The following is a 19544-nucleotide window of genomic DNA, read 5'->3' as shown; positions in this document are numbered from 1 at the left end:
TGTAGAATAATGATCTACTGATTGATGTGTATTGAGCTCCCATGCAGATAATTTGCAGTGTATGCATACATTACAATTAACACCTATAGGGCCTACAGTAGATGTATGAAGATACATGCAGATATCTTGCAGTGTATGCATGCATCACAACACCTATAGGGCCTATACAGCCTTCTTGATTTGCTGAAAATACAACTTCAGTGTATGTCGAGATTACCCTTTTTGCATTCATTTGGCTCCTTATGTGTTCCAATTCAAACTGACTAAAACTCCCCTCTTCTCATATTGAAATTCGGGTAAATATCGAGAAATATGAAGAGGTACCATGATTTCTTGAATGTTTGACTATCAAATTCAAACTTACTATCTTCCTGTCTCAGGTTGCATTATGGGTGATATTTAACACTGAATTTGACTGCAATTACCACTGCTTTACACTGCCATCAAGTCTTAATCTCACTGAGTCATAAAGCAGTGGTTTTCAGTCATGTTGAAAATGCCACGGGTTTCGATCAGAGTTGGAGAAGTGGAAATCAGTGGTCTTTCAGTCATAGGCAGTGTTTTTGAAATACATCGTTCATAATGATATGCAAGTGGCAGTGCTTTGCAGTGGTCTTTCAGTCAAAATCAGTGGTTTTAAAACATTAAGAAAAAATGATATGCCTAAGACAGTCATATGCAGTGGGGGTTTCAGTCAAAAGCAGTGTGATGCAGTCATTTTCAGTGCACTGCCTTTCGGTGAGGGCACACAACCTTGAAACAACCTATAGAAATTTAGGTGATCTTGTCCTATACCTATACACAGTGTACATTTGTACATGAACCAAAAGTTCCAAAGTTTACTCAACAGTTTACTCCAATTCAGTCTCTTTGTCTTGAAATCATACTCATTACATTTATCTACACAGCCAGGTCTAAACCATGAAAATAACTGGCAATAATATCTCTTATAGTCTGTACTCACAAGTCTTTAACTCTGGCTTAGTTACTTAGAAGGAATAACAAAAAGATATTGCAGCCAAATGTAGCAAACACAATCAGCATCTCAAAATATTGTCACATCTTTGACGGTCAGCTGCTGCCACCTGGCGATTATCCGTTAAACTAAACAGCGCTCTGGCTGACCCATCTCTGTGCCATTTCTGACCCTTATTCATGGCTAAAATCACATGAATCTGACATACGAGTACGACACACAGCTCTGGGTGGCCAAATCAACAACCACAACCACTCCAGAGTGGGCGTTACTTAGATTAACCTGACTTTAATCGGCCGAAACTAAAGCGCGGGAATAAAACCCACGAAAAGTCTGGCCGGCAACCAACCGCGATTGTCACCGCCACTTCAACTGCTAAATATCGTTCAAAAACACGAAAATTGCCCAAAAACCTGGGCATCAGTTTGTACTATATACATTTATCTGTCACTTTGGCCCAGATGTTTAGCTTACCTGCAAGAAAGGAAGGGAGAAACTTATAATTTTGTGACAGAGGTTCCCGAAACTCGGGTTTATTTCCCCAACAAAATGGCTACTGCACCGCGTCTTTCCCAGAATCCACCAGGCCACGCCCAGGTGCCTGTTGCTAAGAGACCGCGTGCGGCACAACTCAAATTTTAGGGTACCCCCTTTTAAACTCTCCGTCACACCGTCACACTGGTCGCTGATGAAAACTTTACCACTACTTTGTCATTCCGACACAGTATGCCTAACCAAACAAATAATTCATAAAACGCCTACACATGTACACTCATGTCATGGAAAATTCCAGAAAGTACCACTCCATTTATAGTAAAAACTGTAGACCAGGGCCTGTATGCATAAAGCATCCTAAGTATGAACATTTCCTTAAATTTAAGTATTTTCCTTAAATCTTAACCTTTGAGGTACCTTAAAGTAGACACCTAGTTAAGTATTTTCAAATCTTTTCCTCGTGGTCGACCAAGCTGGTAGTCTTTTGAGGAGGACGAGTCTTTAGAGATATGTTGTTGATGTAATTGACGGAGAGCACATCTAGATCAAAATATTTCTAATATATCTTTCTCCTGTTGGGTCCAGTTCGGTTGCCTGGTGCAATTCTTTTTGATAAAAGCCATGCTCCTAGCTGTATTGGCCTGTACAGATTCAACTCACGGTAGTGAATGGTTCTAACAGAATACTACTAGGCCTATTTTTGTATTGAGACCTCTCCAGACATCATTATGCATGCACCCTGCCTTAAATTTAGCCAACATTGATTTGTGACAGCAATTTCTACTGGCTGGGAACTATTGCAAAAAAGGTATCATCGTTTGGAGATAAGGAAAAAAACTCGGGGCTAAAGGATAAATTATTTCATAAGTATTACCTTAAATTGGTTATATGCATTCCACTGAACTAATTTCCTTTGCTAGGAAATCTTAGGCGACCTTAAGTGAAAAACTAAGTTAAGGGCTAAGAAGCTTTATGCATATAAGCCCAGGTATTGTACACCACTGGTGATTTATATAATGATTGATCTTTATACATTACATTTTAATTTCAATATATATGTATTTCAGACACAAAGGATGAGTTCAGCCTGTCAGACTTCCAAAAGAAAGATTTTCTCGGATCAGGTGCCTTCGGAACCGTTTACGCTTACCAAAATATCAGACACGATGATAGGATAGCTGTTAAGGAAATAGCTATCCCAGGTACAAACAAAGTAAGTTCAATTTCCGTTGGGATTTCTAGTAATTTCTAACCATGAAAAGGGTGTCGTCGAGGGTGAGATTCGATCCAGGGATCATCGGCATAGAAGTCGACCGCTGTACCAATGTGGCCATTTCGGCAGCTGCGAGATATCGAAATAGTTTACAAAATATACACAGATCCTTATGATATATCGGGTGACCCAGAAAAAACGAGTATTTTTTCAACTAGAATAATAAAAAAACACACTGTACCTATAACATTGATATTTAATAGGGAGTAAGATAAGGATGTTTGACAACTCCCGACCAAATTGCAGGTCCATAGCATAAAAATTGAGAAAATTGTGTCATTTTGAAGATTTTCGGTCAAGACCAGAATTGCCGGTGTAACAGTAACAAATGCCCAACTGGAAAAAGTGTCCGGCCCTATCGTATTCTGCAATATGGTTCTATAGAGACCCTGAAGGGAAGATTTGGAATGCATTATTTCCGCGGCCTACTTGATGGGATTATTTGCTAAGGAACATTCAAATTACCATGGATTGTGCCAATTTAACACGAGTTAACACGTCAAACTTGATGTTTTCACCGGTGGTTTGGACGTATTATCACGCACCCCCTACATAGACCTGTTCTCCCAGTGTTCTAGACGATTCTAATCGTTCTGTTGCTGATCTCATTCATTCCTATGCAGTGGTCAATTACAACTCTGAACCCCCCATTTCAGGGGTCGACACTGATGCAACGCCGCATCTGCGTCGCATCCTGAGATTTTCCAAAAAAACACTAGCGTTGAATTCCTGACGAACTGAATAAAAATCAGCGTCGAATTTCGTCGAATGTCTGAAAATAGCAAAGATGATCTTTGGTGAATTCCTGCGTACGGGACCGCCGAACATGCCGAAAGACCGTCGCATGTCTGGTGACCGCGGTCAGTCATCAACCATGCACGTTTTTCCAGCCTCAATTTCATTTGAGCATCATCATGGCTGCGCACTTCAAGGATCGTTGCCAGAGGTTGTTCTAAGGCTGGAGAAATTGCTTTGAACTCGGCCATTCCAATTAAAACAAAAAGGCAAATGTTTTTACCTACAAAGTTTTATTCTATTCAGTGGTATTCAATTCATTGGTATTGGTCGTATAGATGACAGTACTGTTGTGTTACTGTCTCGGACACCTCATTACATGGTCTACCATGTGCTGAAATACAAGGTAACAATATTGAGCATAGGGTGAACCTAAAAAAATTAATACATTTAAAAAAAAGGCACATTAGACGTTCTTATTCATTGTAAATTATTTTCTTATGAATAACCTTTATTGCAACAAATAATTTTTAACATTATTGATAATTTAAAAAAAAAGCCCTCCAGTTCCATAATGAAATAGTAAAGAGTGATTTAAAACAATGTTTGTAGTTTTTAGCTCACCTCTGGGGAGCTTATACGATACCGTGGCGTCCGTCGTCCGTCGTCGTCCGTTAGCGGAGCACGTTTCGTCACCGCTAGAGTAAGATGGCTAAAACTTGGTGTGATGGCAGCTTTGGGCAATATGCCAAGAGCCTTTTTTCTTTTTCGCGATATGACCAACTTTCTGGCCTCCAGGCGGCCATCTTGGAAATTTTTTTGGCCTTTTTGAAGCCAATGGTTCTACGTAGAGTGACGAAATTTTTAAGGTTGGTGTATTTAATAAAGTTAAATGACATACCACCTGGGTTTTTGATTTGACTTACTTTTCAAGGTCACAGAGGTCAACGTTCACTATATCACCGAAAGGTGGCATGTTTCGTTTTTATTTGAGCTGGAAGGTTCTAAACTGTGATGACATGTTTATAGGGACCCTCTGAGTAGTAGGTATAATGTCCCTTTCAACGCCCAAAATCTGAGGCCCAAAGTCCGAGGGTCCCGGGGCGTTGAAAGGTGCATCATTCGACGCCCGCGACAAAAGCCCTCCCGTGATATTGTGCTTGAAGACTTTTTTCCGCGCTTCATGTAAGCATTCAAAAAATCGGCGCGTAGCAGAGTACAAACAGCCCGATGCCGCAACGAGCACAGATTAATGTGCACTCTTATTCGCGCTCCTCCTGAGGTTTTACGGGCTGCTGTCACAAGCCGAGCGGAGCGAAGAGTGTGGATCAATTAGGGTCTCCACCATCGGGGAAGTCTGTTCGGGGCAAATAGTCTACTGAAGCATTATGTTGCTATAACTGGGATGTTATCAGTGTCTAGGCAATCCTTGTCATTGACTATGCATAGAGACTGCTCATCCTAGCTAAAATTATGACGCGAATTGCCTCGACTCGTTGCAACCTTTTAGGGGCTCCGTTTCCTCAATGTCCGTTTAGCTCCAAAGCAACGAGGTCTGTCCTCTTCGTCTCGCATCGTGGCCGGGTTTGTTTAGCGCGGGAAGAGAAGGACAGGACAACTCTCTTGCGCCACCCTTTTCCTGATGGAAGGTTGGATATTTTGACATGCACATGAAGAAAGAACAACTCATATACGACGTATTTGTGATATGAAATGAAATGGCCAGGGCCATTGTGCTCACCTCATGTGGAGGAAAGATGGATAAAGAGCATGGTATTGTGTCATGTAGTGTTAGGTTTGATGTAGGTCCAAGCAATTACAATTTCCCCAAAATGGCCAATTTACAGTACATTCGACCTCTGTGACCTTGAAAAGTAGGTCAAATCAAAGAAGACCCGGGTGACACATTGAATGGTTGTTAGAATTAGATGTACCTATGATATAAAATTGGTGCCAATTGGGCAAGTCATTACTAGGAATAATGGCATTTTGAAGAATTTAGGATTTGGCCCCCTCCCTGGAGGCCAAACGGCAAATCAGATCGCACCAAACTTCGGTACCTGAGATCACCTGACCAAGGGGTACATGTGTACTTAATTTGTGATCAATAGTCATTGCAGTTAAGAAACGTGCCATAGTTACGGCCTGACGGCGAATTTACACCATTTGACCTCTGTGACCTTGACAAGAAGGTCAAATTAAAAACCTGTGTGACATATACTGTATGGTGGTTAGATGTACCCATGATATCAAATTGGTGGCAATCAGGCAAGAAGTTAAGGAATAATCACATTTTTAAGGTTTTGGGATTTTGCCCCCTGGTGGTCAAGTGGTGAATCATATTGGACCAAACTTCGGTCCCTATGATCACCTGACTAAGGGGTAAATGTGTACTAAATTTGGTATCAATAGTCATTGCAGTTTAGAAACGTGCCATCGTTACATCCTAACAGCCAATTTACACCATTTGACCTCTGTGACCTTGAAAAGGAGGTCAAATCAAAAACCCGGAGGATATATGATGCACCTTTGCTAGAAGTACCTACCATATTTTTTTCAAAATTTCCCGACTACTATTAAGGGAGATATTGCATATTTTCACTTTTAACGTTTGGCCCCCTGGTGGCCAAACCATGAAACGAATCGGACCGAAACTTGGTCTCCAAGGTGTCATTACATAAGGGTACATGTGTACCAAGTTTCAACTCAATAGCTCTAACAGTTACGAAACGTGCCCTGCTAACGGACGACGGACGACGACGACGACGACGACGACGACGACGACGACGACGGACGACGGACGCCACGGTATGGGATAAGCTCACCTCTGCTAAGAGGTGAGCTAAAAACACTTTTATTTTTATAATTTCCAAGTACACATTTTCAAATCTAGAAGAGAAATTGGGACAGAGCAATTGAACATGACACATTGAGGCGTATTATGCATGTTCGTTTCCCTTTTCATTTCGTTGCTCCTTCTCTGGAGTGGGAACTCTTAGTGGCAATCTTTTAACATGATCTTATAAACAACTGAGAAAAGGGAAATTTTAGCAGCGAACACTTTCTTAATTTCAAAACGTGTCTTCACTTAGCGGCACCCCTGTTGTTTGTCTATCAATACAATTCAATTCAATTTATTTCAACTGATTTTTAGGCCACCGGCCCTTTACAGCATGAACATAAAGACATATACACCAGGATGATACAATAGAAAGACACGATGATACATAGTAATACACATACACTAACGCCTCTGCTCGTTTACTTTTTGCAGATACATGGCCGATAAATTTCGTAAAATTTCAAAACGTTTTGGAGACATGATGTTCAAAGTACAGGCTATATAATTAATTTACAAAAATATATACAACAACAGCAGCAGTAATCCCGGCAGTGATCCTTTAAAATTTACGGCACCGCCAATTTATTGGGAGCAGGAATTTCTGTCAAATGCATGTTACCGCACGGAAGGATAAGTGAGTGGGCGATACAGTCTCCTCTTTTTATTATGTATGGTTTTGTCCCCTCGTTTCGAACTAATATTGTCACTGGTTTTTCGAAATCCGCTTCAATGACGGCGGGAAAAATATAAATGTTATGACTATAGGTTAAATCTGCCGCCCCCTGATCATACCAAAATGTCCAGCCGGAATGAAAAGAACAATGTCTGTGGGCACGGTTGTGAAACCGCCCCCTGTTCAACAGAGACCGTCTCGCACGCCTACAACCCCAGTGTGCTTTCATTTGACGAGGGCCACATCGGTTCGATCCCTCGTGGGGAATATCGCGCGAACTTGATACGAAGAGTCATGTTATTTTGATCCCTACCTATCCTCTCCATGGTCTGAATTTTGTGCACGTGTATTCAAAGTATTCTTCGAAACCAAAATCGTCATATTGCAATAGATGAATTAAAATCGCCCCGTTTTGTCGTAAGACATCAAAGGGGCAGAAAGTCTGAGTATTAAATCCCTCTGCCCGCAGTTGACAGATGATGCATTGAGACATTTTTCTGAAAGAAGGAATAAAAATCCTCTTTCTGTTGTTTGTTTTTGATAGCGAGAAGGGGCTATTAAAAGAGACGTTTAATTGTTCAAAGGCGTGTCAGCTCCAGCAAGCTTCTTTTAAACTGTTTTGTTACAAATGTGGTTTTCTTATCGCGGAGTTAGTTTGTTTTAAGCTGAGCGCGGTTGTTTTATTTTCGTATTTCTTTGCCAAATTTTTTTTGTAAATGTAAAAAGCGACAAAATATAGTAGCGACTGTACGTCGCGTTGTCTAAAACAAGAAGATAACGCACTGCTTGGAAAATTACCTTGATAATAACAATTCTCCCTTTGAATTTAAGCTATCGTCTTGGCGGCCGTAGTGTCAAACAAGAATGTATTTCTTTCAAAATGTGTTCATAAAGTTTCTTGAAATTTTCGCTTTCAAGCCAAGCGCCTATATTTTTTCGCAGATGCAAAGTAATGTGTAATTTCTTACTAACCCGGTAGGAAATGTCAGTAAAACATCGCGTTACATAACCGTCTTTAACTGTTTGGAAATATTTTTTGGAAAAGTGATAGATTTCAAACTAGTATTTTTCAAAAAATGAAGGCTCTATAAGGTCAAAGTGAAATATAACCTGTTTGATGGAACTAACTATTGTATCGTTCATTAAGCTTAATGGGGGTTATGGAAGAAACTTAAGTTTTTTCCAGAGCGTGCACGGGCATACAGTTGTTGTTGTATGTACTAGTATATACTTTTTATGAATGATTATGTACTGTACTTACAAATACTCAGTCTTACATGTAATTCCCTTTAGAATTCCTGAAGTCATAAACACTAGTGAATGAAACAGTTGTAGTACACAGTCACGCTCCAAACGTTGAATGATATATTGAGGCTATACTTTATGTGAATGAGAAAACATCAGGTCGAGCTGTCTGGAAAGAGAAAAACGAGGGTTGACGTTAGTTTGCTGTCAGAGAATATCGCTTACTATCATGTAAAGAAATGTGTAATTTTTTACTAACCCAGTAGGAAATGTCAGTAAAACCTCGTGTAACATAAGCGCTTATATTGTCTGGAAATATTTTTCAAAAATGAAGGCTCTATAAGGTCAAAGTGAAATATAACCTGTTTTATGGAACTAAGTATTGTACCGCGTTCACGTGCATACAGTTGCTTTTGTTATACTTTTTATGAATGAATATATATGTACTTACAAATACTCCTACATGTAATTCCCTTTAGAATATTCCTGTACACTCATGCTTCATCCATTGAATGATTTTGTGAAAACATCAGGTCGAGCTGTCTGGAAAGAGAAACACGAGGGTTGACGTTAGTTTGCTCTCAGAGAATATCGCTTACGATCATGTATCACACGCTTTTGTTCCAACGGCGTGCTCTTTGCTTTTTACTTCACATGATCAGGAATTGATGTAATGAGACAGGCTAAGTACAGCGTGTCCTTGTCGCATTGTATATATAATCAACCTTAGCGCTTGTCTATTTTGTTGAGATGTTATTCTGGAAAATTAAATAGAAAGGATATGATGAGTTGAAAAACAAGTAAAAGCCTTTTGTTTAGTAGAGACAGTATTTTTGTGTGTCCTTGTGAGTAACCAAATAGGCCTACCTGTTAATCGGGCGGGCAGCAAGGGCTGTTTGTATCTGCATGGTGCTGGAAGAGAAATATGGGGTCGCATGTTATTTCATTTCCCAAAGGAGAGATAGATAATTATTATTGTCGAATCAAAATCATACTGAGACGACAGAAAAATAAAAATGAAGGCCCTACCTTGATTCATGATAACATAATGTGAAAAGAATAACGTTGTAGCAATAGTTTTGCTAAATGAAAGACTCGACTAACGTTGATTAATACTCGATTTTATCTCTGTCACTTTCCACTTTCGAACCTGCTCGTCTCTCCGCTTCAACACCGCTCTGTCGATGACGTAACGACATTACGCGTCGTTGCGTCATCGACAGTACAGCGGGAAATACCGAGCGCAGCCGAGTGACGTAACACACGGGCGGGGATGGCCGACTGACCGGGGCACGTCCGTAATGCTGGCGCCACCGTGGCCAACCACGGAACCAAGACTGTGACCCAGTTCACCACACCATCCCCACCAAAAAATTGTTCAAATATCAAAAATTTTGAACAAAATAGTCCTCATAGCTACGCTCCAGAATTCCAACTGTATTACAATAAGAAATAAACTATACAATATATACACCACACAATCCATTACGCACGAACTACCGGATCTCAGCAATGTCCACTATAATAATATATGAATCACAAATGCGAGCTGTACAACTATCTTTCCTATGTACAATTCAGTAATATCCAACATGTCCAATATAATATTACAAGGGATAACGTCCATCAAACAATCAGTCCGCTAGGAAGTCTGCTATATACAAATGAAATGGCCAGGGCCATTGTGCTCACCTCATGTGGAGGAAAGATGGATAAAGAGCATGGTCTTGTGTCATGTAGTGTTAGGTTTGATGTAGGTCCAAGCAATTACAATTTCCCCAAAATGGCCAATTTACAGTACATTCGACCTCTGTGACCTTTAAAAGTAGGTCAAATCTAAGAAGACCCGGGTGACACATTGAATGGTTGTTAGAATTAGATGTACCTATGATATAAAATTGGTGCCAATCGGGCAAGTCATTACTAGGAATAATGGCATTTTGAAGAATTTAGGATTTGGCCCCCTCCCTGGAGGCCAAACGGCAAATCAGATCGCACCAAACTTCGGTACCTGAGATCACCTGACCAAGGGGTACATGTGTACTTAATTTGTGATCAATAGTCATTGCAGTTAAGAAACGTGCCATAGTTACGGCCTGACGGCGAATTTACGCCATTTGACCTATGTGACCTTGACAAGAAGGTCAAATTAAAAACCTGTGTGACATATACTGTATGATGGTTAGATGTACCCATGATATCAAATTGGTGGCAATCAGGCAAGAAGTTAAGGAATAATCACATTTTTAAGGTTTTTGGATTTTGCCCCCTGGTGGTCAAGTGGTGAATCATATTGGACCAAACTTCGGTCCCTGAGATCACCCGACTAAGGGGTAAATGTGTACTAAATTTGGTATCAATAGTCATTGCAGTTTAGAAACGTGCCATCGTTACATCCGAACGGCCAATTTACACCATTTGACCTCTGTGACCTTGAAAAGGAGGTCAAATCAAAAACCCGGAGGATATATGATGCACCTTTGCTAGAAGTACCTACCATATTTTTTTCAAAATTTCCCGACTACTATTAAGGGAGATATTGCATATTTTCACTTTTAACGTTTGGCCCCCTGGTGGCCAAACCATGAAACGAATCGGACCGAAACTTGGTCTCCCAGGTGTCATTACATAAGGGTACATGTGTACCAAGTTTCAACTCAATAGCTCTAACAGTTACGAAACGTGCCCTGCTAACGGACGACGGACGACGACGACGACGACGACGACGACGACGACGACGACGACGACGACGACGACGACGACGACGACGGACGACGGACGCCACGGTATGGGATAAGCTCACCTCTGCTAAGAGGTGAGCTAAAAATGAATCAACGCAGCACCATCCAATCCAGGCTTAATCCCCGCAAGCGTAATGAGTAACGATGTCAACAAGTAACGTACGGACATACTCTCTACCAACGTGGTGTGTGACAACCTGGAACGATAATCAAATATAAATTTAAACCTTTTTACAGTAATTTACAAGTGGTTGTTACAGTTTACCGAAGGTGATCCTCAACGGTTCGTGCGGTTGTCCCAGGTGTCTCATGCATTCAGGATTCGGTGAGCTGCTTAGGATTTAATGAATTCATGGGCTTGTGCTGCAATAACACGCCAAACCCATTTCTTCCCCCAACGAATATAAAACTACTCCGAAGGGTTCCAAGACGAAGAACAACATTGTTCTCCTATTCATTCAATGAATGGCATCCACGAGGAAACGGGTGACATCATCCATCCCCTGACGCGAATAATAAAAGCTCTCTCGGTCGAACGCAGCTCTACCAAGTGAAGGATGTTCAATGGGGGTGAATCCCACATCTACCATCATCCTGCAAAAATTGCTAACACGAAAAACATGAAGAGGATTGTTCAATACAGATGGGGATAGTGGAGGCTGAAAGTGATAGAGGGGAATGTTTGGGAAACGATGGGTCAGCGACCGAAAAATATCTTCCATAAATGGACGAGGACTGCCATACTGGCAGGTGTGGTTAAGACCATGATTAAGGACGATGGCCCTACATTGGATGTTATGAAAAAGATCTACGGTGTGCCTAACACCTTCGGCACGCTCGCCAGAATGAGAGATTGGATAAATTTCGCCAAATGGTTTGCAAAATCTGAACATTAGAATCAGAAGTAACTAAAATGGGGAGATCATAGGTTGCAGGTTGCGCAACCACGGAGGGAGTTGGCGAATCACCTGGAAGCAACTTGGCTTCAAGTTTGGCCAACCAACTCCCAACGTCCTTCTCGTCACCGTTATACACCTTGGTTATCGACAGCATACGCTCTTTGACAAAAGCCATCTCTACCGGCTCCACTTTCCAGGATTTCTTCACACGGGCCATAAATAGACGGATGCCATGAATCATACAGCCGGTCACCAACTCTCTTGTGTTCATAAGGTAAATATTACCCGCCTCCACGAGATGTTGCAGAGCCTGCCCGAACGAAATCTCAACATTGAGATGGCGATGTAATATGTCCTTAAGGAATAAATAGACTTGTCTACTGCTCCCCCTCTATAATTCTTTAACTTCAACAGGGAACGGGTCTAATTGTAAAATATCCATCTGTAAAGGCAAAATGGTGTAATTACTTTATGCAATTATTGAGCTTCAGTATTTCTCTTCCAATAATTTCATATCTAATGATAACAATTATTTTCATATTTACATTAATACATTTATTAGTTGCTTATTAATTACAGTTTGCTCTTGAGCCTAACATTCTTGTGGGCTCTTATCCGACACAAAGTTACACTTTCAGTTAACTGCGGATAGCGAATCGGCGCGCGCAATTTCTCACGTGGTCTCAGATCATAGTTGCTTATTGTGGCATCAACAGAAACATCAGATACATCATGATTAGGAATCGGCAGGGGCTCTGCATGGTCCACACCGCTCTCCAAAGAGGAAGCATCACACGCCTCAAAAGGAGCTGCTTCATCCGTCACATTAGACTCTGATTTGTTAACACCTGGCTCTTTAGCGATTTCATTTATTTTATCTGATCTAAGAACCATTGGTCTATAAGAACGGAATTCGAATTCAGAGTTTGAGCTGTAAGACTCATTATCTGACTCCTCCGTAGTCACAGTCGACATCTTGTCATCATCTTCATCATCATCGTCATCGACGGTGAAACTTGGGTGGAACGCCTGGCTTTACATAGTGGTTTCTGAGAAGCACCAAATCTCCAACGGAAAAGGAACCATCCTTACATTTCCGGTCGTAGTATGTCCTTTGTCTCCGTTGTGCTAACTTAAGATTCGAACGAGCCCGATTGAATGAAGATTCGATTTTCGCCCTCAATTCTGATACGTAGTTGTGATAAGGAATCTCTCTATCGGAATCTGCATTGCCGATGATCAAGTCTAAGGGTAGCTGCATCTCATCTCCAAAGGTTAAGAGAAAGGGTGTCTCTTCCGTGGAAACCTGAACGCTTGATCTGTAAGCCATTAACACACCAGGAAGGCGATCATCCCAGTCGCGACCTTCTTCATCAACCATGGCTGTCAGCATACTTTTCAAAGTATTGTTAAGATTTTCCACCTGACTCCCTTGTGGATGAAAAGCTGTCGTCTTCGTCTTGTGGATGTTGAGAATCTTGCACATGTCATCAAATACATTCGACTGGAAATTGGTTCCTTGATCTGTGTGAAGATTTTCTGGAGTACCGAAACGTGAAATGTAAACATTTACTATCACTTTGGCGCATGTTGTTGCCTTCTGATTGCGCAGAGGCCATGCCTCCGGCCACTTTGTAAAGGCATCTTGAAGGACAAGAATGAATTTGTGTCCCTTCCGAGACGGTGGATTAATCGGTCTTATGACGTCAACATGTACCCTCTGATTCCACCTCCAACAGGAATGCTCTGTAATGGTCCTTTTGTTTCATGAGGAGGTGACTTACATTTTTGGCAAGTCTCGCATGATCTAATAAGATCAGTAACTTCCCTTTTCATTTGAGGCCTCCAGCATCTCTCCCTCAACTTTGCTTCCGTCTTCCTTATTCCAAGGTGTCCTCCAGCAAATCCCTCGTGTATTTCCCGGAAAATAGGTTTAATCAGGGACTTGGGTAACCAATCTGTGGTTCTTATGTTTGGAATCCTTTTCTGGCCTAATGTACAGTAAACCATTGGATATTTCCATGCTAGCTCTTTGTGCCCATAAGGCGCGTTCTAAGAGTCCATATCCTTGCAAAGTTGCTTTAGAAGGCTCACTCTTGTCTTCAGCTATGTGGTCATAAAGGTTCCTAATTTCTGGGTCGGTCATCTGGGCTGTTGCAATAGCTTCTCTTGACAACATGGCAGGAAGCTCCTTGTTATCTGTCTTTACACGCACAGCCTCAATTCTTTGTGTCGTAACATCAGATTTCGTCGAATTTGCATGTCTTGACCACAGCCTGGGTAATGCATGGCTATCACCGCTCTCCAAGGAGTCTGCATTAAACACTGCACTTGGAGTGGCCTTGGTCTTTTCATGCGATTTATGATTATCTTTCTTGATATCTGTAGGTCCACAAGATGGGCAGTTTCCATGCTGCCGCATCCTTAATGGGCGTCTCGAGAGAGCATCAGCATTGCCATGCTTTACGCCAGGCCTGTGTTCAATGATAAAATCAAACTCCGCCAGCCTCTCTATCCGACTCGCTATCTGACCAGATGGTTCCTTGAAGTTCAGAAGCCAGGACACTGCCATATTATCAACTCTGACCAGAAACTTTTTCCCAAGAAGGAAATAACGAAAGTGTTCGGCGAATGTTACAAGGGCAAGCATCTCCCTTCTGGTAGTACAGTAGTTTAGTTGGCCACCATGGAAACTTTTGCTCCCATATCCGATCACTTTCTCAGACTCATCATTTTGTTTCTGAGACAACACTCCCCCCATTCTGAAGTCGCTGGCATCAGTGTCTAATACAAACATTCCGGCACTCTCACTAAAATCAGGATGTGCAAGTACTGGTGAAGAAACTAAACTTTCCTTCAATGACACAAATGCTTTTTCACACTCGTCTTTCCAAACAAAGATAGTGTTCTTTCTCGTTAGACGATGCAGTGGAGCAGCAGTATTTGCAAAGTTGTTGACGTAATTCTGGTAGTATGTAGCTAGTCCCATAAAAGACTGGACTTCAGCGACAGAATTCGGCCTTGGCCATTCAGCTACCTTCTGTACTTTTTCCGGGTCAGTGGCAATTCCGTCCTTGGATACCACGTGCCCAAGAAATTTCACCAAGCTCCTGAAAAGCTTGCATTTACTTGGTTTAAGTTTCAGATTTGCAACTTGCAGACGTTCAAACACACTAGCTAGTTGCTTCAGATGATCCTCAAAGGTCAGCGAATGTACGATTATGTCGTCCAAGTATACCAGACAATGTTCCACGCCCCCTAGGACAATATTCATCATTCTGGTGAAGGTACTCGGTGCCGAGGTAAGCCCGAACGGCATCGAATTCCATTCATACTGTTGAGTTCCGACAACAAACGAAGTTTTGGCGCGATCCTCGGGTGCAACGCCTACCTGCCAATATCCGCTGGCACAATCTAGAGTTGTGAAGTATACCGATTCTGATAGGTTGTTAAGGGTATCATCAATCCTTGCTAAAGGTTGGGCTGATTTAACTGTGCATGCATTCAGTTTTCTGTAATCCACACACAAACGAAACGAACCGTCGTGCTTCTTCGCTACGACAATCGGCGAGCTCCAAGGACTCTGCTTCTTATTAACTAGTCCTCTCTCTTCCAATTCTTTAACTGTGTTAAGTACGAAGGGTTCTTGATGTGGGGGCAAACGTCTTGGGTTCTGTTTGATGGGGAGGGCATCTCCAGTATCGATGGTGTGTTGTAGTACGGTCGTATGCCCCAAATCAAAATCACCCATTGAAAATGCAAATTGAAATTTCTCGATCAACTGGACCACCATTTCTCTTTTACCTGGATCCAGTCCAATGTCATTTATCTCCAATTTAAGCAGCAAGGACTCCAGACGGATCTTAGCCTCCTCGTCTTCTTTGGCTTGAGTACCTTTCGCTTCACCGGTGCCATCTGGTTCTTGATCCTTAACTTTGGTACTAGTGACAGAAGAAATTAGACTCGGGTTGTTCCCTGACACTGTGACATTTGACTGTTGTTTATTTTCTTCTGCCGGATTTCTTGGCGGTTTATACGTCCTGGCACAAGGTGGCTTCTGATCTCGTTCTGATCTCTTGGATTGTCTCGAATTGTTCTGTTTGTTTTCATTTTCGTCAAGCTCCTTTGCAGCCTCGACTTCAGCAACAGGGTGAAAATATCCTAGTGTCTGATTAGTTCTGATATGCAAAGTCTTATCTGAAAAATGTGCAACTCTAACAGGAATTTTCCCGTTGATTGCTCTCACCAAACATCTTCCCGTTGTAAAATTGGTCTGATCTAACTTGGCCTCAACCATTCCCGGTACCAACTGGTTAAATGACCCTGACTTGGCCAGTTTTCCAGGAAGTATCATTTCTGTGTTTGGAGGAATACACATTCCTTTTCCCAATAATATCCTACATACTTTTGATTCACCCGGTTGTCTCCTCAGAGGCAACTCCATGTCACCAAGATACAGAGTTACTGTATCGTAACTAATTGTACAATGGTTATCTGAAAAGAAATCACTTCCTAACAGACATGTATGTGACAAATTGTCAACAACTACAACTGAGTGGTTGAACTCCCGCGATCCTAAAATAACATTCACGTCGGCAACTCCTAGGATTTTCAAATTTTCCCCAGTGGCAGACTGTAGATTCCCTTCAGTTTCCTTAATCTTCAGGTTAGGTTTCGCAGCTAAAATTTGTCTCCACAATTCGCCACTGATACAGGTAAGTGCAGCTCCGGTATCTAGCAACACAGAGGTTGACACCCCCTGTATTTCTCCCGTAAGAAACAGGCTACGATCACTGAACTTAACCTGTCTTACAAACAATGTATCTGGTTTCCTCCTACTCTTAAAAATTCCAGCTTCTGGATTCAGCTTTGTTGTCGCCTTCTCCACTACGGTAGCTTCCTTGGACTTCAAGCCTATTTCTTTCTCTGTGCTATTTGATACATCAGGAGTAGGAGCGTCCAATAAACTTGTCTGTTCTTGTAGTGTAGACGTAGATTGTGACATCACTGTAAGCTCTGTCATTTCACAATTCCAAGGTTTATTCGCGGCTGCTGTTTGATACCTAGGTAATGGTGGACCACCTGGTGACAAAAGTTTACCAGGGCAAGCTGAGGTGCTCCTCTTCCTGTCTTGGTTAATGGCCTTCTCACTAGGAGGTTTCACTGGATCAGACTGCATTATGATTGGCTGCACCGACTCTGTCAAATCTTGTGTCAATAACGGAGTATCCTTCAAGTCACCATCAATAACGCTAGCTTTCACAAGATGTATGTATAGGCTGTTGCATGGGTACTGCATCAATATCACCGCTCTCCAAGGAGTCTGCATTAAACACTGCACTTGGAGTTGCTCTAGCTGTTACATGATCCTGATTCAGAATAGACGACTGATAATCAATAACTGTAACAGGTTGTGACTGAACATCACAAACACGGGACGATGAAGTGTTCCTCATCTGCCCACGGTTGTGACTATTGCCCCCGCTTATAAGATTTGATTCAACATCACAAACAAGAGTTGATGAAGAGCTCCTCATCCGCTCATGGTTGTAACTGCTTGATAGTGATACTGATTGTGGCATGTAGACATGTGATTTTTGCCCACCGGATGAGGTTTTCCTCTTCTGATTTTGATACCCACATCCTACAGTAACATCATTGTAGGAGCTAGGTGTCCACAGGGGAGGTTGTGGTTTATCATAACCATGAATTAACGAGGTGTTCCTCTGCTCGTCATGGTTGTAATGACTGCCGTCCATACTGTCACACACTTTTGGGGCTCCTACTGGGTTTACTGGGACTGTCCACCCCTTGACAATCCCTTCTTGGCGTTTCCCGAAACCAGTTTGGTACAATGGCAAGAAAGATGACCAAACTCATGGCAATTGTAGCATTCCAAAGTAGGGCACTGGGAAGGCCCATGCCCGTCGCCATGACAGCGCCAACACTGGTTGGAAGTGGAACTGCCCGTCTTCGACTTTTCCAAGTTGGTAATCCTGGTTTCTAACTTCTCCAGAAGATTGAGGACTCGACTCATCTCTGATGTCTGGTTTGGCACCGAGGATGCTGCTATTACCGGATCAATATTTGCTATGACGTGAGGCTTATGCTCTTTCCTATGATGCGAGGAAGGTATTGCATACCAACCCTCCCTCAAAAGCATTTGAGCCGCGTCAAGTTGGCGTGTTTTCCGGATGGCTTCGACCAGACCAATATTTGGTTCTCCACCTCGAGTTTGTTGTCACACCGATAGGCGCCGGCACATGACGGCGGTATCAACCCAACTTCCGGTTTACAATCGTCAGTGTACACAGCATAAACAGTAGGTTTCGCATGGAATAATTCCGTGTTTCATGCCTTTTTACCACACCCAGTGATTAAATTAAGGAGTTTTCCATTCATATGAGTGCTCTGTCAGCGGCCACAGCATATTTTCTTTGCAGAATTATTAGTATTCAGTGTAGTTTCAGACGAAAACTATGCACGTCAACTCAAACTGTGACAGTTGTGTACTTTATACATTGTACATGTAGATTTAGTACATGTGGAGCTGTACTCATGTACTGAAACCGTCCATGGGGAACATTATATGTAGTACATGTACTATAAGGATGTGTGTAACCCTACTATTCTATATTGTGAGCCTTGCTGCAAACGGCCCACCCACTCCTTGAATAGCTAGTACTCCACTATCACACCAGTACTATGCTCATTCCTGACCTGGTGTCTTGTGATACTCATTCATACTGCAGTGCTGGGTGCAGGTCCGGGGGGGGGGGGGGGGGAGGCCATGAGGTGAGGATGAATCTTGACTTCACATACAGCAGAATTAAATTGAAGTGAAGGGGTAGGAAAAAGTATTAGCTACTTTGCATGAGGCATCCAGCACAGTTTGAGTTTCTGATTGGGTTGATTGTGCCCTCACAGTACACCTTTATTATTTCAGGTATACGTTCCGTCCTGTCATTCCTGTAGTCGTCTGCCTTTGCTTTCTCCATCGTAAAGATGTCTGCACCCCATCTGTCTGCAGCGCTTATCAGCTTACCTATCTGAACTAACCATCCTTCGTCTTTGCTTGTTGGTGGCGGGAATTTTGAAAAGATGCCTCACAGGACTTGTGCTGTTGTTGATTGTGTGAATAATGCAAGACAACTGACTCTTAGGTGCTCACGTGTTTGCACTATTCATAACAGTAACTTTGGAAGTGAAGGATGTACCTGTCCACCCCCCCTTTCTATTGTTTCCTTTTCCTTCCGAGAAAGAGAAACCAGAACTGTTCAGATTGTGGGTAAAAATGGTGAACAGAACTGAAGGTAAAGGTAAAATATGGTTACCGAAGATATCATCCAGTATTTGTTCTGACCATTTCGTTGATGGTGAACCATCAGAATCCAATCCCTACCCGACTAAACGTTTAGGTTATGAACTGAAAGCATCTGATATTCCCCACAGACGGCCTGTGAGAAGGAAGTAATTGTTTGTGCCAAAGCGTACAGTGCCCATTAGGCCGCTGAAAAAAGCAAAGTTGTCTGCCACCATTTCATCTGATTCTGGGCTATTGAGCTGGTGCAACCCAAATTGTCTAATCATGGTAATTGAAAATGAAAGGCCTACAACAGCCCTTGAAATAAGGGACTACTTTCTCAAAAATATGTTGAAGCCAAA

At 42.1% G+C, this 19544-nt stretch overlaps 1 protein-coding gene across 1 annotated transcript in view; it reads left to right on the top strand.

Moving 5' to 3' along the window:
* LOC135499222 (uncharacterized) overlaps nt 1-19544 on the top strand; it is a 407058-nt gene that overhangs the window by 248946 nt on the left and 138568 nt on the right. The window contains exon 8 of the mRNA XM_064789884.1: nt 2539-2684. Coding sequence (XP_064645954.1) covers nt 2539-2684 — 146 coding nt within the window. The remainder of the gene's footprint in view (nt 1-2538; nt 2685-19544) is intronic.

The sequence above is a fragment of the Lineus longissimus genome, chromosome 14, assembly GCF_910592395.1.
Source record: "Lineus longissimus chromosome 14, tnLinLong1.2, whole genome shotgun sequence".
NCBI lineage: Eukaryota > Metazoa > Nemertea > Pilidiophora > Heteronemertea > Lineidae > Lineus > Lineus longissimus.
This window is presented reverse-complemented; position numbering and strand designations above follow the sequence as displayed.